Here is a 24,987-nt window from a genome sequence, read left to right on the forward strand (position 1 = left end):
CCACCTAGAAGCCTTGATTTAAATCCCTTCAAAAATTTTTGGGATACCATCGAGCAGAGTGTTCGGGTCCATGTCCCATCACCACTGAACTCGAGCAAATTGCGAACAGCTCTGGAGGATACAGAGGGTTACCATACCTGTGAAACATTTTTGCAAGCTTGTGGAGTTCTTGCCTAGCCATGTGGCACCCATTATCAGTGCCAGAGGCAGGGTCCAACATGTTACTAGGTAGCCATCCCTAATCCAATGGCACTTCAGTGTATATAGCACTATGTATGTAATCCATAAGAAACAAATGAATTAAATTAAAATTAAACTTAGAATATCAAAATTTCTCTTCTTTGATTTTTATATCAGTTCTGTTTCCATCTGCAGTGCTCTTTACTTGACTTCTTAGTTTCTGAACAGTCTTTGGAAGATTATGTCTAGACAAAGATAAAACTACAAGGGACATTTTGAAGGTAATACCTCCATTTTGATTGCTCCTCACTCAAAAGAGAGATGTTGATAATTAAATAAACAAAAGATAGTTTGAAGCCTCAACTATAATTTTGTATGTCAATTTCTTACACACAATCTTCCTCTTTTTCAACAAATTTCTCCACTGTGTAACATGTTTTTTAAAGTAATCATAATTAAAATATTCAGATTGTTTTCAGAACCATTTTCTCTGATTTCACCTGTTTGTTATGTGTGTGTATATATATATTTGATTCATATCTTAATTTGAACAGTATTACAACACCAGACAAAAACTATATTATAAAATGTAACATGCAACTAAATTATAAAATAGTACTGCAATGGCTTCCCCTCCTTCAGCAAATTTCTACATGGAGCACTTTCACAATAAAGCACTTACTATAAGTACCCTTAGTGTGGTTATACTTCATTGATGTGTTTGCCATTTGGTCCCATGAGCAAGACATTGGATTCTTTTGTCACTTATCTTAACAGCCAATACTCCAAAATTTACTGTTTGCCTTTTCTTGACACATTAGTCACCTACCTTTCAGATGGTTCACTATCATTTTCCATTAAGAGAAAGCCAAACCACAAGTTATCTAAATAAACAATCACAGCATCATCATCCAACCTAACAGTAGGGGATTCTCAGAACATTTACACATACAGCTATGGCTATTTGCTCTATGATGTAGTTCTTTTCACAGAACTTATCTTTGCCATAGTTTCTTGGCCAATGGCTACAGCTTCCTCAAAATAGATAAAATGCTACATGGTCCCCATACTCCCCCCCCCCACTGCCCAAACACACAAGAACAAAACACCACTATTCCCTAAATTCAAGGGGCATCTGAAAAGATAGCCAAAGTAATAATAAAATATAACCTTCACACCACATTCAAACCATATGTCAAATTCTATCCTCTAGCACATCCTGAAGTGTATGAAGTTTCCCATGACCATGATTCAGTCTGTCTATGGACAAACAGGAAGAGCCATTAACATCTGCCTAGGAGAACAAAAGAAATACATTTGTTACCATTAATAGGATAAGTCAGGACTGACAGACCATGCTTTGGACACTCCACACAGAATTAGAGGATGAAAACTAATGTACTATAATCATTACAGGTCAGAGAGACTATTTTTAATCTGCCAAAAATCTGGAAGACAGGTTGTGTAGGAGTTTATTTTAAGATCAACTCCTACATAACTGTAATACTTATTTATACAACATTTGAGGGCACTAAATTAGAAATTTAGATTTTTTTGTTTATTACAATTTGAATCGTTTCACTTATTCACTGTTGCATGTAAACTTGTAAGATCCTTTGCTCTGTGGATGTTGGTTTGAAATCCAGCAAAACAGAATCCAGTTAATACACATCCTTTTATAATTTAGTTTTTGTTTGGTGTTGTAATACTGTAAAAATTAAGTTATGAATAATGCCAAAAACCTAAGTTTGTTTGTCAACTAGATTTTCAATATCCTTGAGATATATCTTCACTTTAGGAAATCACCAAAAGTCTAATGGCACCAAATCTAGGCTGTAAGGGAGGATGATATTCCACAACTTCAAATCCAATTCCTTTGATAATTTCGATACTCTTTGCAACAAGACAGCAGATCTTCTTGGCATGAACACAATTAATTCGATGGCTCAACTTCGAGGTCTTCACACAGCTTTGTAAAGTTACTGTCATCCCTTTCATCATAGTCATGGTAGATGTATGCACTTTCTGTACTATAATAGGTTAAAGTTTGAACTTTTTTTGACCCTACTTTCACACTAGTCATGATTTTGTGAAGAAAACACTGCCTTCCCTTTGATAATGTTGAAGCAATCGGCAACAAAGTTTCGGTCTCATTTCACTGAGTGGTGGATCATGAAATGTGCACACTTTCTTGCAGCTCAGTTATGGAATGATTTGGCTGACTCGTGCTAATCCGATGTTCAATATCAGTACTAGTAATCATACTTATTTGCCAATTTTTTTTTAATAGGCTCACTTTTCTACTGATATAGATCATCAGGCATGGTTGCCCACTTTGTGACTGGTCATTAAAGTTCAATGTTTCATGTTCTTCATGCTCAACTGCATGTAGTACTAACATCTGCAGTTGCTTCAACATAAAAATCTTGCAACTGGTAATGAAAACAGCACTTGCATTTTTGTACATAAAAAAGCAGATGAATATTTTGCCCTCACCAATCTGTACAATTTCTTTCTCGCACCCCATTCCCCATGCACTGCTTCCTCAACCTCAAAAATTCTCATTTTTTTTTATCTTGTATTAGAGAATTATATGTAGGTTTGTTTCACAGAACTGAAACAAACCTACACAGTGAATTTTACTATTGAACTAGCAGGAACCACAGGAATAGCTTGTTATACTGGATAGTTTGGTGTCAAATTTCTTTAAAACATAATGAGCACATGGGCCTCAGTTGAGACTTTTTGGTAGTTTTGTTATAAGTGTAAATCGCTTTAGTCCATTCCAAAGGCCTGCATTCGAAATATCAAACCATGGCCATCGTCACAGATTTTCCCAAAAATAACATTGAGGATATATGCAATGGAAAAGTCTGGAGAACCTTATCTAGTCATTTTTGATGACTGGATAAGGTTCAACCAGAGCATCTGATTGGGTCTGATATTCAGGCCTGCTACCATACTACCATCTACAGCATACTACCATCTCATAGTTTGCATTCATCCCTCTGTAATTGAATGGGCAGTTTTCATGGCTGCTCATCCCATATCATGGTGAATGGTTTTTCTCTCTTCTGATTTCCTCCAATATAGGAATGGACAGGAGAGTTTCTTTTGTATACTTTTTTCTTCCTCATATATGATCTTCTCTCACTGACCTTAAACTCTATAATTTTTGTAATGACTGTACCCTCATTTGACAAACCATGCAGCACTCAAACATTCCAAGATTCAAGATATTCTACAGCCAATGTCTTAAAATTAATTTCAATAATATTCTTCAATGAGATGAGAAAAAATCTGGTTAACTACAGAAAAACACCTTCTCTTCACCTCTCATTCCCTCTGATAATGCTCAACTCTTCAGATAAGATCATTTGTCTCTGGTCTTTCCTGTCAGAAGTATATTCAGTGTAGATTATCTACAACCATAGCTTCCTACCTCCAAAAAGTTTGCTATCCTTTTAAGTTTAAGATGTTACTTTTTATTGTACAGCTACTAACCCTACAAAAATTCCAAATTCTTCCTAAACAGTCATGATAACTCTTCTTCTTCCAGTTGCTATTATCTCACAGATGGTCTGTAAATGGATGTTGGCAGCTAGATGGAAACTACAAAGCAATGGCAGCAACTAGAATGTGATGCTTTCCAGTTTTTCATTCTACAGCCCTTAGCCCACACACCAGTAACAGGCTAGAGTTCTGTAACCTCTCTTTATGTATGCAGAAGTGAAAAACATGCTTTGTTTTTTGAGTATGTTAGTATTTTATTTAGATTTTGCAGCTAATGACCAAAGACAAGTGTTTAAAACTTTGAATTTGAATTTGCAAAGAATAAAACTAATTCCTTGCATTACTCATTTTTTTTTTTTTTTGTCTTTCACAAAACTGGATAAAAATCACTTCCTATTTTAAAATCCCTATAAACTAGTGGTATCATCATGAGTGAGTCTAGTCCAGTAATTACCTGATATTTCTTAATGATTACTCCTGTTAGGTCATGTCGCATGAAGCATGTTAAGGTAAATTTTGCCTTGTGTGAAAGCCAGTAAGCACAAACTGACAAATAAGTGGAAAAAGAAGAGAAAAGAAAGGATTGCAACCTAATAATGCAATATGTTGCTACAATAAACTATGTATATAAATGGCATTAAAGGTGTTAGATTAGGAAATTAGGCAATAAGCAATAACCAAGAAGACAATAATCATGCATAAATGAATGATACAAAGGAAATGTATATATAGATTCAAATAATAGCTACAAAGGACAAAATACTAACATTTGCAAAATAGAACTGTCAGTCTATTTAAACCATTTAATTATTCAGCAAATATATTTACATGACATCACTGACTCACTGTCCGCGTGGTTAGCCTAGTGGCTTTGCGCTTCGCAACCATATGACTGGGGAAGGAGTGTCCAAGGTTCGATTCCCGTCGAAGACGTGAGGAATTTGAGGATCTTCCTCAGCCATAGCCAAGTTAGCCGGTCTTGGGTGTGGGCAGTAGGGTTTTTTCCGCCAGTTTATCTGGCATTTTTCATCCCGCAAGCAGGCAAACCGACCCTCGTGAGCACACACGGATCTACAGCCATAAATACTTAACCCACCATGAGGGGCTCAACTCGCTCCAATAGGGATGGGGGAGAAAAAGGGAGGAAACTCCATACAAATAAATAAATTGACTCACTCCAATAATTACTGTGAAAAACTGAGATAAACACAATGTAAATGCTGGTTTATACAGCTATTTCTAGTAAGACATTCAAGTCAAGGCCAAATACAGAAAAAAATTCCCATACCCAGTCAGTCACACTTGAATAAAGATAACATTACTTTTTTACTTTTGGAAGCAGGTGCTGAGCAAATGCTCCTTGCTAGTATTTCCTGGTGTATCAATCTTGAGACACTGCCCTGAAACATGATTATAGTACAACTTGGGAACTCACTAGTAAACTACAGAACCTCAATTACACCCATGTTTCATACATATACACTGTTAGTAATGATAAAACCCCATCCTTGCCTAGTGCTTCAGATTCCATAGTCTCAACTCCCATGATGCTGCACAGCTATTTCTTTTAAAAGAAGAGTGGAAAACTTTTCATTGCTTACCTTGAAAGTCACAAATTCAAAGTTCTCGTGTAAGCCCTTCCACTCTCATGAGCTTAAACACTTAATAACACCAAATCATAAGTATTAAACAAGATGAAATATGCTTAAAAAAGCAAAACAATCAATAACAGAACATATGGTTGGTGACAGTGGGGAAGAAGCTTCCTGTGGAAGGAAGGAGCTCGAAAGTGTAAAACTGTTCTTTTTCTCTTAGGCAGAGTAAAAACGTTTAACATCATGAATACTATAGTATCATCTCCTCCTAAAAAATAAAATCCCTGAAGATGAATATTTTACCAATTTCTCAACATCTTCTCAGTATGCTTTCTTCAAAAATCATATAAATCAGAAGTTGGTTCATCCTTCCAACTTATTCCTTTACAACCCCCCCCACACCCCCTTCCTTAGGTCTGCAATCAATTGTAAAAATATATTTTTGAAGCACTGATTATTATTTTCTTGCCAATATCCAGTAGGAACTGTCTAGACTTTTCCTATGTTAAATGTTCACACCTCTCCACTCCTATAAACTATTAATTTCTCTAACCTTATTAACACAATGCATATAAACTGTTCATTTGAGACACTATACTACTATCAGCAGGATCCTTATCCCCATTACTGTTTTGGTTCCTTGCTCACAGAACACCATTTTTTTAAAAATTTCCTTGGCTTTTTAATGAATACATCAGTATTTTTATTCATTATGTATCAACTTCAGTAATTACTGTTCTACTTAAACTAAGTGCCATAGTGAATAAAATTCCTTAATCTCTGAATTATTCTCTGCACTAATACCCATTCTTATTTTGCACCTTATAATAATATTGTATCATTTGCTATCACTGTAACAATTTTCAAATTATTTTATCCATTACAGGCACTATATTCCAGCATTCTAGAAATCTAACACAGCATGCCCACAGTTCTATGTAACAGGTTTGCAACATTTAATAGGTGGCATTCACATTAAAAAAAAAAAAAAAAATAGAGCATGACATACCTTAGTCAAGTGATTATCCAGCTGTTATTTCTTAAAGAAAACTAATGTTCAGTCATGTCATGTGAAATATGACAAGTTTAACTTGGTCTTTTGAGAGCTACTTAGTAGACTGACAAGCTGGGAGGAGAGAAAGAGGGAGGTAAAGAATTGCTACCTATTTTATCATACATCATAATAATAAACATGCTTAAATAGTATGAAGAAAAAGCACAGGAAACTGGTGCGGTAACTAATTTTTTTTAACAATCAAGGATGATAATAAAGAAAATGAAAAAAAAAAAAAAACCTCAATAATTTGAAGAGACTAAATACAACGGCATACAAAAACAACTATTTAAACCACTTAAGATCATTAAATGATGATTACTTGCACCAAGTCCTTGAGTGACTCTACAACTGCTGGGAGAATTAAGGCAATTCAGGCATACAGACATACGGTTAATTCGGGCAAACATGAGAAATCCTTACTACCACATTTAAGACCACATACATAAATATAGGAAAAAATTACATGTAAAAGGCTAAGAAAAATGTAAAAGAGAAACTTGTGGAAGGACAAGCTAGATACAAATTGGGGTTGTCAGGATCAGATTTTTACTTTAAGACAAATTGGTAACAAATCATGGAAACATAACAAGGATCTGTATTTAAGTTAAGGGGATAAAAATCCCTTATTGTTTTTCAGCCAGTAAGCGAAACTAAGATCGAAAACTACGATCTGTAATAACGTTTCATGCTGACGAACTGTCAGCGTATCCAAGCGTAAGTGACCACTTGGTAGTGCCACACCACGGCAACTCGTTGCAAAGGTGGAGCAAGCTCCCTCACTGTTCTTGATCTTTTCTCATAATGTAAAACACACAGCTCTTAAGAGATGTAGTACTGTTTTACATTATGAGGAGAGGTCACTACCCAGACCGGTTTCAACCTTTTTTTGAGGTCTCATCAGTGAGTAGCTATTTAAATTTGTATTTAAGATCTGTATTTAAGTTTTGTAGATCTAGAAAAAGGAATATGACTAAGTGCTAAGAAAAGTTATTAAACATCCTATAATCATAAACTGTAGATGGAACATTATACAGAGCAATACAAAGTGTATACTTAAACAAATATGAATATTTCGGTGGTTTGGGAAATGTTCATTAAATTTCCCAGTATGGAGACCACATGCTTCTAAATATAAACAGATTTATTAAAACAAACAATATAACCTGACAAGTTTTGTAAATTGTTCAACTTACATCATCATCAGGGGCACAAGACTTATATAAAAAAAAGACTAGAAAAAAGTTAATTACAACAAATGTTATAAGAACCTCAATATATAAAGAGTGACAAGTGCAAGTGTTTGAACAGTGCTAGTTGTTATCACGTTCTGTGGCATAACACTTCATATCCTAGTTCCATGGTTGTTGGATTTTTGATATTTGAAGACCAAACTTGGCATAGGATTAAACCTTAGTTTTTTTTTGTTACACTGTGTAAGGATATGGAGCATTTCTATTTTTGCTAGACTACTTAGTGGCCTGTATTTGTTGTGTGGAGGGCTAATCCTGATCTGAGATATCTTTTTATTATTTTTTTTCCTCAACATCCTTTGTGTGTTCAGATATGCATATCACTCCAGAACGTCCTGTCTGGCCTACATAGCAAATGCTACAACAGCAATGAATTTTGTATACTCCTGGTTTCTTTATAGGATAATGTGGAGGTTTAGGTAGATGTAAGAACCTTAAAATCTTATACATTGAGAAAAGCTGCTTTAATGTTGTACTCATGTTGCGACTATGTCCATAACAGTCCTGATATAAGGTATTGTAATTGCATTTTTGAAATCTTTGTTTGAAAGACATGTTGCTGTTTATCAAGATTATCTGAATACTCACTCTTGAACTGGAAGATAACAGAAAATTGCTATTCCTTGACATCCCTCATGAAGTATTTGAGGAAGAAACAAGATTGACCCCTCATAGTATATAGAAAACCAATCACAGAGAGAAGATTCTTACATACAGCTCCACACCACCACCACCATCCATTACAAGATAGGAATGATAAAAAAATTACAGGCCATAGCCTACGTTTCCAGTACAGCAGAAAAAAGGAATGAAGAACTGCACTACCTAAGGCATACTCTCATTCACTGGGTATGAACCGCAGATGATTAACAAAATTCTTGATAAGCATCCAGTAGTTCCACCATATAAACAAAATTTCAAAAATGCAATTATTTTACCTTACATCAAAATTGTTAGTGACAAAGTTGCAATGTTGCTTTATGATTATATTTAAGGGGCTTCTTTTCTGATGCATAAGATTTTGAAGTTCTTGCAACCACCAAAACCTCCACATCCTACATCAAAGAAACCAGGGGTATATAAAATTCATTGCATGTGTGACATTTGCTATTAATATTATTATTATATAGCACTTCCATGGAGTCCAAAGACTCATTGCAGGAGATCCAATCTATCCACAATCTATCATACTTCTCCTTGAATCCACTAACAGACAAAACACTAGCAATTGACTCTGGCAACCCATTCCACTCATTTACAACTCTCTAAGCAAAAAATCTAGTCCTCACACCCCTACTAACCACACCTCAATGCAACTTCAATGGATAACCTCTTGTTCTGGTCCCTCTAGCCAAGTGCTGAAACATTTCCCCTGCATCTATCATATAAAATCCTCTAAGCAACTTAAATGTTAATATCATAACCCCTCTTTTTCTCCTATCAACCAACTTATGCCACCCACACATCTTCAATCTATCCTCATACGGAACATTTTACAAGCCACTCACCATCTTGGTAACTCACCTGTGAATCCTCTCCACCACTTTCCCCATCCCAAAAAACCCAGGGGACCAGACTCAAGAATGGTAATCCAGATGTTAGCATATCAAGGCCTTAATAAAGAGGAATAACTACCTTATCTCTACTTGTTAATGTGTTCTTCAATAGCCAAGTAATCTTACGCACTACCTTAGCAACAAGTCCTCTAAACTCTCTGTCTACCCCTCCCCCATCCCAGAAATCTCTAGCTTCATCTGTTTCCTGGAGTACAGTGCCATGAATGTGATACACAGCTTGTAATCTATTTATCCCAAAATGCATAACTTTACATTTCTTGACATTAAACTGCCACCAATTAATTTTTGCCCATACTGGCAGCCTATTTAAGCCTTCCTGCAAGCTCTTCATGTCACCTTGATTAACTATTACTCTACCTAATTTTGCATCATCAGCAAACAACTTAATATTTCCTTTGAGGTAATTCCCTATATCATCGATGTGGGTGGTCTGAAAAGTTCTCAGCCTCAACCATAGATGGCAACAATATCGGCAAGATTTTTTTTTTCTGAGTTGGTACATCTGTCATAAGCATCCATGTGAAATTGCAAGTCATTCTATCGAGTTGTTTTATACAGCTGTCTGAAGCAAAATTGTTGTCTGTATCCCTTGAAATGGATAAAACTGAGTATTGTGCAGTTATAAAATTCTTTGTAAAAGAAAGTTTAACGCCAAAAGGAATTCATTCAAAGTTTATAAAAATTTATGGGCATGCTTCTTCATTTTTGACAACTAAGAAATGTGCTGCCGATTTTAAATGTGGCTTTACCAGCTTTGAAGATGGTCCACGTGAAGGACGTCCAAAAAGTGTAACAACACCAGAAATCATTGATCAAGTGCACCATATGGTATTGGATGAACAGCGAGTCAAAGTCCATGAAATTGCTGAGACTACAGGCATTTCAAAAGAACATGTAAGATATATTATGCATGAAGAATTGCAAATGAAAAAGCTTTGAGCAAGATGGATGCCGTGCTTGCTCACAGCAGATCAAAAATGCACTCGCATGAAAATCTCTGAACAGTACTTGGAGCATTTTAACAAGAATAAAACTGATTTTGTGCAACAATTTATTACCATGGACGAGACTTGTATTCACCATTATACACCAGAATCCAAACAGCAGTCAAAACAGTGGACAGAAGCCGGTTGTTCAGCACCAAAGAAGACAAAGTGGTTCCATCAGCAGGAAAGGTCATGGCATCGGTGTTTTGGGATGCATTTTGTTTATTAATTATCTTGAAAAGAGTAAAACAATAACTGGGGAATATTATTCCGATCTTTTAACCAGACTGGATGAAAAAAATTCATGAGAAAAGACCTGGTTTGCAGAAGAAAAAAAAAATCATCTTTCATCACGACAATGCACCTGCCCACAAAGGTGTTTTAGCAATAGGAAAATTAAGGGATCTGCACCATGAATTGTTGGAACATCTACCCTATTCCCCAGATTTGGCTCCCTCTGACTTCTATCTCTAGGTATGGAATAATGACGTTGGAGCATCGATGGAATAAATGTATTAGTCTTAAAGGCGATTATGTTGGAAAAAAAAAAAAATTTGGAATTATAAATTAGTTTTTCCATTGTTAGGCCGAGAACTTTTCAGACCACCCTCGTATGTACAATTTAAACAACAATGGAACCAGCACTGAGCCTTGATTCTGCCCCTCCATACCACTTTTTAATATCTGTCCAGCAGCCATCCTCACATCCACTTAACCAATGTCATATCCATTCCAATTTGTTCTAACTTGCATAACAGAGTTGCATGTGGTATTCTGTCATATGCCTTTACAAAATCCAGAACAATCATCGCATAGCCATTTTTCCTTTATCCAACTCAGCTCTGCATATCTCTGTAATTTTCACATTCAGTTTTATTTCTCTTTTTATATATGGGTACTATGAGAGCTCTACTCCAATCATCGGGAATTCGTACCGCTGTCCAGGCCCTGTCTGAATTATGCAGTGCAGCCACTGTAAGACTTTTATACCACCATACGTCAGCATTTGTGGTCGAATATCATCTACTCCTGCTACTGTTCAACATTTCAAGCTTTTGATGGCTTTTTCTACATCAAGTATGGATATATATTCCTGACTGTATGCCTGTTGAGTGTTTTTTACCACCGTAAGATATCCTTGAAGTATGAAGATTACTCCATACTTCAAGGATATCTTTTTCTCCAGTTTTCATGTCACCTTTATCATCTCTAATTCCTTTTACAACACTCTCTTTCCTCCATTTCTAAGCTTCTTCAACAACCTCCAGAATATCTTGCCACCTTCTCCATATTTATTTTATATATTCTTTCCAAAGTCTTCCCATGACTTTTGTTTAGCTAGTTTTATAGTGTTTAGCTTTCTTACATTTGTCTCTGTATTCTCGAAGGGCACAAGCTGACTTATTTGTCAGGAACTTTCAATATGCTTTCTTCTTTTCCTTCACTGCCTGTTTAACTTCCAATGTCCACCAAGAAGTTCTGATTTTTCTATCCTTACAGACAACTTCACCACATGCCACTCTGGTTGAATCAATCAGGGATTTCTTCAAGGCTTGCCAATGACTCTCCAAGGTTTGGTTCCTGTTCTTAAACTCTTTCATTTTTGATTCAATAATCTTTGTGTATTTTAGTCTACAGTTCACATCTGAGAGCTGCTCAACTTTTATTCGCTTTAAAACTTTCTTACATGTTCTTCTTTTCAATATGAAATGCAATTTTATCCTGCTCAAGACTAAATAGTGATCATTTCCAATTTCAAATCCTCTGTACACTCTGGTGTCCTGCACCAGGGAGAAAACATTACTATCGACAATAACATAGTCAATGAGACTTTTCTTATTCCTTGCCTCTTCTCTCCATGTGAATTTGTGCACATTTTTATGTTGGAACATTGTGTTAGTAATAACCAGTCCATGTCCTGAGCAGAAAAAATCCAACAGATATTTGCCATTATTATTAGCTTTGCTCTTTTCTCCAAATTTTCCCAAAATATTTTTGTATGTCTGACAATCATTTCCTACTCTGCTATTTAGATCCCCAACAAGGACCATCTTTTCATTTTTCATTGTGCCAGTTGCTTTCTCTAAAAGCCTCAAAAAATTCTCCCTTAGTAAAACGTTCTGTGGGACCATAGGCACAAATAAGTCTCATTGTCCAGTTCCCCATTCTGATATTTGCCCACATCACTCGACTCGAGACTGCCTGACATTCAAGATTAGCCTCATATTTAGTGTTGAATACTATGGCTACTCCTTCTTTTCCTTGACTGCCACTGCCTGAATATAACATTTTGTATTTAATGCTCAGAAAGGTCTCACCAGTTTTTGTCTTTTTTGTTTCAGTCACCCCTATTATGTCAATCTGGTACTCGTCTAATTCCTCAGCTAGCTCCATTTCTTTACCATTCAGGCTGCTTATGTTGATAGTGCCAATCTTTAACTCTCGTGATGTTGAGTTCAGGTGTGTTTTCAGATTTGTTCCAGTAGCCGACTTTTCGCTGTTCGCCCTGGTGAAAAACAATGGGGGCCTTGTTTAACCGGGTGACGCCCCAGTTGGAATGAAATTCTGTCATGTGGAATTAGAATATGACAAGTGTTATGCCACAAAACCTGACAGCAACAACTAGCATTGTTCAAACACTTGCAAATACAAAGTGTTCTCACCCCACTTTTCGTCACTCTTTATATGTACTAGTGTTAAAGTTATTATAACGTCTGTTGTTTGTAATTTTTTTTCTGATTTTTTTTATACAAATCTTTTATCTTTTAGAAATATCATGATGATATAAGTTGGACTACTTACAAAACTTGTTGGGTTATATTGTTCGGTTAATAAATCTGTTTATGGTTAGAAATGTGTGGTTCCCATACTGGAAATTAAATTAAGATTATACTTAAGTTGTAAGTCTACTGTTAGAATTGAAGCCATTAAAAGAAGATGGTTTGATATAAAATCGGGTTTAAGACAAGATTGCAATTATTCCCACTATTATCCATCATCTATACAGACCACATTATGAAGGAAAGTAACATGAAACTGATTTCAAAATTTTTGATATTCTAATTTATGTAGATGATGTTATATTTTTTAAATAAATTCAGTAAACATCTTCAGCAATCTACCTAAAGTGAATAACTGCTGAGACAAATTATATATGAAAATTGGAAATAAAAAGACTGAAAATATGCACAGAAAGCATCAACTGCATTCTCCAGGGCTAGCATTAATCTGTTTTGACAGATTGGGTCCTATCAGCCTCTGAAACAAGAAATTTAAAATCTGATACAATTTAGATTTTGTTGAGCAAAAAAGGAAAAAAAATCTTAAGAATTACTTTATTTTTTATAAAAATATAATCAATAAATATATTATTTAATTTTTAATATTGTTTAATGACATATTTCTAATTCTTAATTATCTTGAATTAGAGGCCCTACCAAAATTATCCCAATCAGATCCTATATTTGCCACAGCCCCTGACATTTGCTACATTGGCATTCTTAGTGCCTGTCTTATAGAGTAAACAAAATGTTTTGGCTATTTAGACAAAATTTTTAGTGAAAGTGACAAATTAAATTTTAAAACTGAGAGATAACAGAATAAGAAAAGATTATTTTGTTAGAAATTAGGAAAGCTAGCAGTGAAATTACAGAAATATCATGATGATAAATGGTGTTATCCAAACAAAGGATAACACTCTTAATTAAAATCTATAAGTTTATATGCAAAAATCACCAGGAAAAGGCAGCAGCCACTCTAGTATTCAACACCAAACACAATGATAATCTTACTGCATAGTGATATAGACCAAAATGGGAAATTAAATAGTAGAGAATTATTTATCAAATGGAAAAATATTTCAACATGCAGATGAAAATTTTTTACTAAAGAATTTAAGTAAATTACAACGTAAACTAGGATATACATTAAAATAAATTTTAATATACTTCAATATTTCAGCAACGTCACGTTGCCATTTTCAGGAACTTAAGAACAAGATACGTGCATGCAGGCACAACAAACAGTAAGTGAGGAAGAAGCAGGAAGCTATTATTTTTCCTAAAGTCCTGATGGTGCCCCCTAGCAGGCAATGTTGGTATTCTTGGGCGATTGGGCTGAAGGTCTTCTGATGTAGGTTTCCCAAATTTGAGGCAGTCTCATGCAGCCAAATTTGTTGAGGTTTCGATTGTTTCTTAGGGCTGAAGCTGATTCCATGAAAAGCCTTTCATATTTGTATTTACTATGGTGTATTATCATGGATTTCTTCCACCGTATTCTATGGCAGGTATCCAGCACATGGTCAGCAAGACCAGAGTGGCTGTATTGGTGAAACCGGATGTAGTCCTTGTGTTCTGAAATTCTGATATTTGCTGTCCTGCCTATTTGGCCAAAGTAGGACAGCTTACAGCTGCAAGGACCTGGTATACACCAGGTAGGTCTGGGGGGGGGGGGGCGGTTGGTCTTTAGTATAGCGGATAAGGGATGCCAATTTTTTATATGGTCTATAACAAGAAGTTAAGTCATGTTTTTTTTAGGCTTTTTGTAATTTTTTCCAAGGTGCCTCGGATATAGGATATGGTGATGGATTTAGAGTAATCCTTGTTGTGAGGGGGGGGGGGGGTTATTGGTTTCAATATTTTTTGGATTGTTTTGGGAGGGTAGCCATTGGCTGAGAAAGTGTTGAGAATGTGGTTTAGTTCTGTGGTTAGGGCATTGTCATTTGAACAGATAAGTTTAGCCCTGTTGTGTAGTGTCTTAATGACTCCATATTGTTGCGAGGAGAGGTGGTGGGATTGTTGGTGAATGTATCTGCATGTATGGGTGGGTTTTCTATAGACTGAGAAAACCAAGGTTCCATCAAGCTGGTGGGTGACTGACTTGTGTCTAAGAAAGGAAGGCAGTTGTTTTTTTCCCTCTTCCAGGGTGAATTTGATTCTGGGGTGTTGGTTGTTTAAGTGTGTTAGGAAGGAGAGGAGTGCATCAGAGCCATGTGGCCAAATAGCGAACACATCATCAACATAGCGAAGCCAAATGGAAAAAAACAACCGCCTTCCTTTCTTAGCCACACCAGTCACCCACCAGCCTGATGGAACCTTGGTTTTCTCAGTCTATAGAAAACCCACCCATACAGGCAGATACATTCACCAACAATCCCATCACCCCTCCTCACAACAATATGGAGTCATTAAGACACTACACAACAGGGCTAAACTTATCTGTTCAAATGACAATGCCCTAACCACAGAACTAAACCACATTCTCAACACTTTCTCAGCCAATGGCTACCCCCCCCAACACAAAAAAAAATCCAAAAAATATTGAAACCAGTAAACCACAACCCCCTTCCCCCACTCACAATAAAGATTACTCTAAATCCATCACCATACCCTACATCCGAGGCACCTCGGAAAAAATTACAAAAATCCTAAAAAAACGTGACTTAACTTCTTGTTACAGACCACATAAAAAATTGGCATCCCTTATCCGCTCTACTAAAGACTAACCTCCCTTGCAGCTGTAAGCTATCCTACTTTGGCCAAACAGGCAGGACAGCAAATATCAGAATTTCAGAACACAAGGACTACATCCGGTTTCACCAATACAGCCACTCTGGTCTTGCTGACCATGTGCTGGATACCTCCATAGAATACGGTGGAAGAAAGCCACAATAATACACCATAGTAAATACAAATATGAAAGGCTTTTCATGGAATCAGCTTCAGCCCTAAGAAACAATTCAAACCTCAGCAAATTTGGCTGCATGAAACTGTTCAAACCCTCAAATTTGGGAAACCTACATCAGAAGACCTTCAGCCCAATCACCCAAGAATACCAATATTGCCTGCTAGGGGGGAACCATCAGGACTTTAGGAAAAATAATAGCTTCCTGCTTCTTCCTCACTTACTGTTTGTTGTGCCTGCGTGCACGTGTCTTGTTCTTAAGTTCCAGAAAATGGCAACGTGACGTTGCCGAAATATTGAAGTATATTAAAATTTATTTTAATGTATATCCTAGTTTACGTTGTAATTTCCTTAAATTATTTAGTAAAAATGCATAACCAACGTCTAAGCTATTCCACAAGAATGCAGATGAAAAAGGGTTCTTTTGAGACCTAAATGGACAAAATTGACTAGGCACACAGAAATGTTTTGGGGACATCTGAAGAAAAAGACAAAACTAATGGTAAATACTAGCAATATTTTAAAGATTAAAAAAGGAGAACTTATCTAAGGATAAAGATTTTTTACATGTTACATGGATGGAAGAAAGTGATAGTAGAGTAAATTATCTTGGTCAAGAGATTATGTTCTTGTTTGGTTCTTAATTTTAATTAGATGCGACAAACAAAAGTTTGCACATGAAATAACTTCATGACCAGGCTTATATACAGAGGGAGTTGACTTCATATCAAGTTGTTCCTAGTATCCCATAAGCCACTTCCTTCTTAAGTATGCATCATGGGAAGGACCAGTACCTATAGTTTTGATACTGAAGTCTTGTCAGTGAAAGCTAGACTCAGAGAAAGATATACTTGAACTAACTCCATGGCTACTTTGTATATGGAAATATTATTTTTTAACATTGAGTGACTTCTTAGCATCAGTACCTGTCCAGTTTCTACTGATGAAACCTCAATAAAGGTTGAAACTGATCTGGATAGTGACCCTTGACATAACACATGGCATTATCAGTGAAGTCACCTCCCTCTACCTAAAAGTAGACTAGTTGTGAAGATATTTCAAGGACAAACTCTCCTTTGCTCATGCTCTAGAAAAATAAAGATGAAAACAGGAATATACTTTGCTAAACTATCTTTAATCTAGAGGAAATATAAAATCCAAAGAAAAGGATATTCTGGATCTCTGGATTAACTACTTGGCAAAATTAATAAATGGGATTAGCAATGACAGAACAGTGTCAGAAAACATCTCACAGGAAGACGTTGCAATTCCATTTTTAAATTTTGTAGTTGTTCTGTGAAGACATCTGAATGTAAACAAATAATTTACTAGCTTAAGCTAGCATTATCAGAGGCAATTTAACACCACACAGTGAAGACAAACTAAAATGACCTGGATAACAGGGACAGTCACATGTGTGGAGGACGACAGCAGTGATTCCAGCTGTTAATGTTGATGGGTAGATAAGGATGTGTGCCAAAATCTGTTTAAAATCATACCATCTGTTCTGCTGCAGTTAACCAGATTTTGTAAAGTAGCCTGGCTTTCTTCTATCTTATGAAGTGGTTTTTCTCTGTAGCATTGAGATAGTCTGCTTTTTGGTTTTTCCATCCCAGATATATTTTTTGTGTTCTTTTTTCCTCACCAAAGCAGCTCGTCCTGTCTGTCTGTCTGAAATACTGAGTTCAACACTGGTAGGGGATGCTGTAGACACCAAGTAAGGAGAAAGGATCTAGGCAATACTTCATTTGTTTTAGGCAGGTAGAAATTTTGTTTAGAGGTTTGTAAACAGAGTGTCATTTCGGGAGGGAACCCAGTTTATCTGTCGTGCCTTTGATACAGGGTAAAGATATAGTGTATGTGTAGTCTGGTTTGGAGGGGGAAGGGTTGTTCTTTGCAAGAGGTTTTTCCAGGGTTGGAAAGATGTGAGTAGAGCCTGTTGTTCCAGGTGTGCAGTGCTTGTCCTGAGGATGAAATTCACTCTGTCCTGGAGGCTAAGGTTCTGAAAATTCCAAACTTCTGGACAGGATGGTGCTGTGAAGCGGCAGGCATCTTTCTCTGTGTGTAGGCTTTTGGTAAATTGAACATGTGAGGGACCCATCTGCTTGCCTTGTAACTAAAGTATCTAAGAAGGTAAGAGCTCCTTCTTTTTCTTCTTCTGCACTACAACTAATACAAGGAAGTACATTACTGAGCAAATGTACAAAGTGAGACAGAGCCTGTGGGCATGTGGCCGAATGGCAAAGACATCATCTATATATTTGAACCATACCTTGAGCTTGGGGGGGGGGCAGAATTAAATGTCAAAAATTCAAATGATTTCATGCACAAGTTTGCAATGGCGATGAAAGTGGAGGCCCATTGATACATCTTCAATCTGTTTAAAGAGCTAGTTGTTCCAGCTAAAATATCCTGATTTAAGGCAGTGCTTAAAGAGTATGCCAATATCAGGGAGAGATAAATTTTGGACAGGAGAACTAGTGTATCATTTACTGGAACATTTGTAAAAAGAGACAATACATCAAAGCATACTAAATGATCATTCTCCTCTAATTGAATGTTTTGTATAGTGCTTTTAAAGTGCGTGAAGTTTTTATTGTAACACAATGTCTTGTCCTGAGATCAGATATCCAAGTGTTTTACAAGATTATAGGTGCGACAATTTATGGCATCCATGATGGGGCACAAAGGGGCTCCAGGTTTATGGATCTTAGGCAGCCAGTATAATCTTGGTGTAGACAGCTAAAAAAATTTTTAGTTTGGACAGAGTTTTAGTAAGCCAACTTGTAATGCTTTCTAGCAGACTTATAATTTTGTTTTTAATTGATACTGCAGGATCTTTTACTATAGGCAAGTAAATTGATGTATCAGATAACAATTCTTTCAGTTTATTATTGCAGTCGTCTCTGTTTATGATCACCATAGAATTGCTCTTGTCTGCGTTCACTATTTCTAAGTTTTGATTTAGTTCTAAAATTTTTCAACGCTGCTTTTTCTCCTTTGGAGATGTTGCTACTTGGTGGGTTTGCATTTTTAAGTATGGTAGCAGCTTCTAATCTAATGATGTCTGCTTCAACTGGTGGAAGTTCTTTGATAATGAATTCGATGTTTGCCATTATCTGTGCATACAAGATTTTTACTTTTTGCTTAGAATTTTGATTTAATTGTCCGAAAGTCTACAATCTGACAAGTTGTGAAAGATTTTTCTTCCTTGCAAGTTTGTCGAACATCCTTATTAAACTTCTTATTTTCTTTAAATATTCTAAGTTTGTTTTTGGCTGATAAGTGCTCTAAGAACACCAAAATATCAGGCCTCAACGGCTTAGAAAGCTTAGGGTGAAGGTCATAACACTTTGTGTTGACTACGTTAAGGATTCTGTGGGTGTATTTGCTCCTTAAATAGAGATGGGTTAGCCTTCGCATATATTCTGAGTGCTGGAGGGGAGCAGAAGTCTAGAAGTTTTGTTTCATCCTTACACATGTAGGAATAAGGTTATTGAGGAATTTAGCACGTTTCCGGACAGACATTGTAATTCCATAGTTGTTGCTGCTATTCATGCTAAGTTTCTGGAACATAAACTATGTAGACACTTGAATGTAAATGAATAATTTACTAGCTTAAATTAAGACATTTAACACTACACAGTCAGTGAAGACAAACTAAAATGACCTGGATAACAAGAAAAGTCATGTGCTAGCAAAATGTCAGCTGCAAATAATTAATCTACTAAATTATTTGTTTACATTCAAGTGTGTAGTTTATGCACCAGCAGGAGTTTATCAGGAATGACCTAATATATGGTGTATAAAAGTTTTCGAGTAGCTACACAGCATAATCCAGAATCATGGTGACAAGATAGAATCCAGATGACAGATTTCTCAAAGCACCATTTATGAAGTGAGTGGGCAAAGAGGAATATCCCTACTAAATGTTCCAGATAAAATTTATGCAAGCATACTTGAGATAAGGCAAAGAAAAACTGCAGAAAACCAAACAAGATTGTCTACATGATATTTTTACCTTAACACAGCTTCAGCCAATTCTATAACAAACTATAGGAACCAGGATAATAGTTTGTTATATTACTATAGTGAATTTCTTTTAGGATAACATTGTACCCATGGAAATATGATCAGAACATTTCAGCAGGTGATAAATCATGGAAATATAACACTAATTTCTATTTATTTTTAAGTTTTGTGGGTTGGGAAAAGGCATACAACAAGGTGCCAGAAGAATAGCCCTTCAAAATGCTACAATTATACAGAAAATTATTAAGTGTGGATATCACTCTGGGTGATAGAACAAAGTTCAACATTTGGGTTCTAGAGTAGGATTTACAAATTTTGTATAAGCATAAACATAAAATATTAAAAAACATATATAAAATAAAAAATAAATAAATAAAACCAAAGCCTACTCATGGTATTATGTACTATAGGGTTATTTCTTGGGTTGGAGTCACATTAAAAAATAAAATAAAAACATGAATTTCATAATTCCAGTACATTTGTATACAGTCATCTCTCACTATAGAGAACATGCATGAACCGCAGGGTTTGTTACAGGGAACAGATCGTTATGATAATGTATTTTCTGATAAGGGGGTGTGCCTATGGGGACACTTTGGCTTGGACTTTTTTTTTAATAAATTGTTATAACAGCATTTAGTCAGAGTTGGTATTGTATTTATTCACTTATTAATATTTTCAATTTTAGTCTTTTTCCTATTAAATTTCTAAATCAGTAACCAACTTACAAGTTTTCCACCAAACAATTTGTTTCCAGTTGCAAAAGTCTTGGGTAATCATTAATAATCTTTTTTGCTTCTGCAAAGGTTAACAACTGGAGCAGTTTTGCCTTTTTTTCCCCGACAATTTTTATAAAAATTATCTATTGCTCAACAGCAGGTGCATTTGAGAGATTTAAACTCATTACAGTCTGTTGGTAACAAAGCCAAAACATATGCTCAGTCACCTGGGCCAAAATATTTTAAGAACAATTCTAGTTGCTCTTTTTCAATGAAGTAAAACCATGCATATATCAAAATAAGTAAAGCAAGGGATATACAAATTCTTCTAGACCAAGGTAAGACCTAGTTCTTTAAAAGACTCCACGACAAGTACACATTCTCTCTATCTGTAAATGCAATTATAGTAGCAAAATTTCACACACACATACACAAAGTGAATACAGTGTTTAGCATAATAATATTGCATACCTCTAGCTGCTCAGCTACTTCCTGTAATCCTCCTTTAAGATTTTTACAGCTTTTCATAAGATACTTGACATCATATATGGTTGGAAAGTATATCCGTAAAAGATCAAAAAAATCTGATTCCTCTGGTGGTAAATTCTGGTCTGTTAATAGTTTCAACAAATAACCAAAGTCATAACCACTGTAAACAATTAAATAAAATATGAATTACATATAACTGCCTTTGACACAGTGAAGATAAATAAAATTAGTTATAAATATAGATATAACAGCAATATAAACTTTTAAGCAATTATTTACATAAAAAATTGTTAAAATATCCAAAAATTTCTTTCAGAGTATAAGCCAAATATAAGAATGTTATTATAGTATTAATGAATTCCATTACTTTAATCAAAAGGCAACTAAATCATAAATCCTCTGAATATTTCTTTGCTCAAGAATGCCAAACCTCACTATATACATTATGCTCATCAGTGACATACATCATCAAGTACATGGAACTCTTTTATTCAAGTCTTTATGTAAACTTACCTAAACAAACATAAACCAAGATGTGATTTTGATAAAATGGCAAAAAAAAAAAAAAAAAAAAAATTGATAAAAATTATTAATCTTTTTAAGTGATAATACTAAAATAGCTGTATACAACACAGTGCTCAAACCAGTTTTAACTTATGGATCTGAGAGCTGCGTTAGAAGTAAAACACTTGACCAAAGACTACAGACCACAGATGTAAGAGTCCTAAGAAAGATTAGCGGCATGAATAGATAGCATAATGGCAATATCATTTTAAAGATGAGGATATTAGCAAAGAACTTGACATTATTAGCATCCAGGAATGTGTTTAGCAGGGCTAATCTCAGGTGGTATGGTCACTTAAACAGAATGGGAGAGGAAAGAGATTAGCAAAACAAGTGTTCTCTGCCAGGTTGGCAGGAAAAAGACCCAAAGGAAGACCAAGATATAGGTGGATTGATACAGTAAAAAGTGCCTTAGAGGATAGAAATATAAGATCTGACACTGTTGGAGTCTTGACAGATAATAGATTAATTTGGAGGAAAATTGTAGATAGGAAGTTAGTAATGATGTAAATTTTTCATGTAGTACTATCATATCCTGTAAGCCCCTCAAGGGTAAATGCCAGGAATTTGATGATGAATCTTTTTAATACTTTTTAAGATAAAATAAAATATTTAAGTTGAAACCTGAAGAATAATCTAATGAAATACTTGTACAAATTTAATTTTTTTAAGGAATATGATATTTAATAAAAAATAAATTTGTACAAAAATTCCAACCGATTATTTTTCAGGTTTCAACTTGAATATCTTATTTTATCTTTTTAATATACCTGATTTTTTTTTAATATTTTTAATTGTGAAAGAACGTAATCTCCCCCCCCCCCCTATACGGAATATGAGAAAGGGCAATTACTCTTCAACATAGCACGCATACTGTCATTCCATGATAGTCTGCAGCATAAGCAAACACTGATATATGTCATCATGAAGACTGAAAAGCAAATGCATTCTGAGAACGTTATCATCATCAGATATACACTGAGTCAAAAGAATCATAATGGAAGGTCCTACTGTCTCTCTTTCTCGTGCACAAAGCTTATTAAACCATGCCTTAAAATTTTACTATTTCCACACTCACCACACTCTTAGCAATGAAATTAAAGCCTTTCAGGAATAGCTTCTTGTTCTACCTTGCCTGTTCCCCATTTTCTATGAATAGATGAATTCTTTCACATTTTTCTGTTAATAATTCTTATCTTATATGTCTCAATCACATCCCCTCAACACACAAATGCACGTACACACTCAGCCTATTCAAAGTGCATTTTCTTAATCTTTTTCATATCCAATACTCCTGAGATTAGAAACCATCTTTATTAATCTTTCCTAGATCCTTTCCAATATATCCTACTGAAAACCAGCTGACCAAATGAGTAGAGCAACATCTGTATGCAGCCAAATGAAAGCCTTATACTAAGGCAACAAAACTCCCTTATGTCTATATATTAACATCCTTTATCCTTTGCATCACTACTGTAATACCTCCACAAATTTCAGGTCTTTGTTCATCATCTTCAGATCCTTTATATTCCCCACCTCTAGCAAGATATTCCAACCAACTGTATACTCTGCATCTCACCCCTGCCTACCAAATTTCAAACTTTTACTCATCTGCTCACTCAACACAATTCATTCAAAAAACTCCTGTAAAGCTACAATCTCTCTCTCTCACATAGTTATCCCAAACTTTCTATCATCCACAAACTAACAAATATTCCCATTTAGCCTGGTGTTGGTAACGAGGGATCACAGTTATTTCTTTCTATATCTTTGGGGTCTGTGATATCGCACCTTACTAATGCTGTTTAAAACTCTTCAAAATTATTAATATAGAAGGTAAACAGCAATGACAAAAAAAATAAAAAATCCCTCAGGCATATCACAAGTGACTTTCCTTTCCTCTTCAAGGATATTTCTCCTTTATACACAACTTATTAATATTTAACAGACAGCTAATATCTCCCAATCATGCTTTAATGATGTCACAACATCAAAACAATTAATAAGGTATCTATTAACCAGCTAATATTTCACTGGTATTTTAGCAAGCATTTAACAAGTGACAAGCATATTAAACAACTGAAATCCTAATTAGGCATCTTCTAATGCTGTATAAATAGAAGGTTTCACAGTTGTTGGGTTGATCTTAAAATGACTGTCTCACAAATTTTAGGCAGATTAATGGTACCAAACTTGAAGTTTAGAAAGAGAGAAAGTGTGTGTCATTGTGGGAGGGTCACTCAACCAATAACATAAATAACATTATTCAAATATAAGTGGATATTGAATCCAACATTATTTCAAATGCCGAATAGAGAAACTACAAGAGTTTCATGCCGAATATATAGATATAGATAGAAACTATAAAAGTTTCGACGGATTCGAGCGTAAGCAAACCTTTCATGACAGAGGCAACTCGTAGTAAAGGTGGGTTAAGATCTGATCACTATCTTCTAATGTAAAACACATCTCCTAGGAGATGTATGATGTTATATATTATGGGCGGGGGGGGGGGGGTCACTACCCAGACCGGTTTCGATCTTTTTTGAGGTCTCATCAGTTAGTAGGCAGACCCAAATTGTAAATACTCAGGTTGTAGTGATGCAGAGGTTATACTTTACCATATACGAATTGCCAAGAGGTGTCACATTACAAAAGGCACCAAGAATTACTGAAATAGAGAGCCAAAAGGCTTCACTTTGACGATGCAAAATTATTCAAATATAAGTAGCATAAATAAGATATTTATAATATTCAACCATAAAAATCCTCAGCATTCCCTACATTCACAACACACTCTGATAATGTATTTCAATCACCTACAATTCTCCATGTAAAAAAATCTAGTCTTCACATCTCTCCTCGCTGCACCCTTACACAACTTCCAGGAATGGCCTCTTGTTCTTCCCCTCACACCTCCTGTACTTTTTTTTAACCCTCCCCCTATTAAACTGATAAAATCCCCTCACTAACTTAAATGTTTCTATCATTTCACCTCTTTTCCAACTACTCACAAAACTGGGATTTATATTCCTTTAACCTCTTTTCATGACCAACATTTAAAAGTCCTGATATTGCCTTGTCAATATAAAATATAGCACATTAGTATTTTTCAACTAAATTCTTGTGTGAAGAGGTGTCCAAAGGTTGGTCTACTCCTAATTTGCCATAACGATGCTAGATGAAAAAAAAAATGCTCTGATGTAAATGTTAAAAGATCTTCCTATCTGTCCATGGTAGGTCAAGTTACAATCACAGGATTTCATTTTTTTTATATATGATTTTGTAACTGATAAAGTCTTTTCACTCCTCTAATTTTTCTCAGATCTCTCATATCTATGGT

The 24,987-nt window shown here is 35.4% G+C and overlaps 1 protein-coding gene across 4 annotated transcripts in view; it reads right to left on the reverse strand.

The window, feature by feature from the left end:
• LOC150104697 (CCR4-NOT transcription complex subunit 7-like) overlaps window positions 1-24,987 on the reverse strand; it is a 161,762-nt gene that overhangs the window by 10,177 nt on the left and 126,598 nt on the right. For all 4 annotated transcript variants that reach the window (XM_090395281.1, XM_090395280.1, XM_090395282.1 and 1 more), the window contains one exon: window positions 21,063-21,240. In XM_090395281.1, the coding sequence (XP_090251407.1) occupies window positions 21,063-21,240 (178 nt within the window). The remainder of the gene's footprint in view (window positions 1-21,062; window positions 21,241-24,987) is intronic.

Source organism: Typopeltis vanoorti, chromosome 7 (assembly GCF_054136105.1).
Source record: "Typopeltis vanoorti isolate ZY-2024b chromosome 7, IOZ_Tvanoo_1.0, whole genome shotgun sequence".
Taxonomy (NCBI): Eukaryota; Metazoa; Arthropoda; class Arachnida; order Uropygi; family Thelyphonidae; genus Typopeltis; species Typopeltis vanoorti.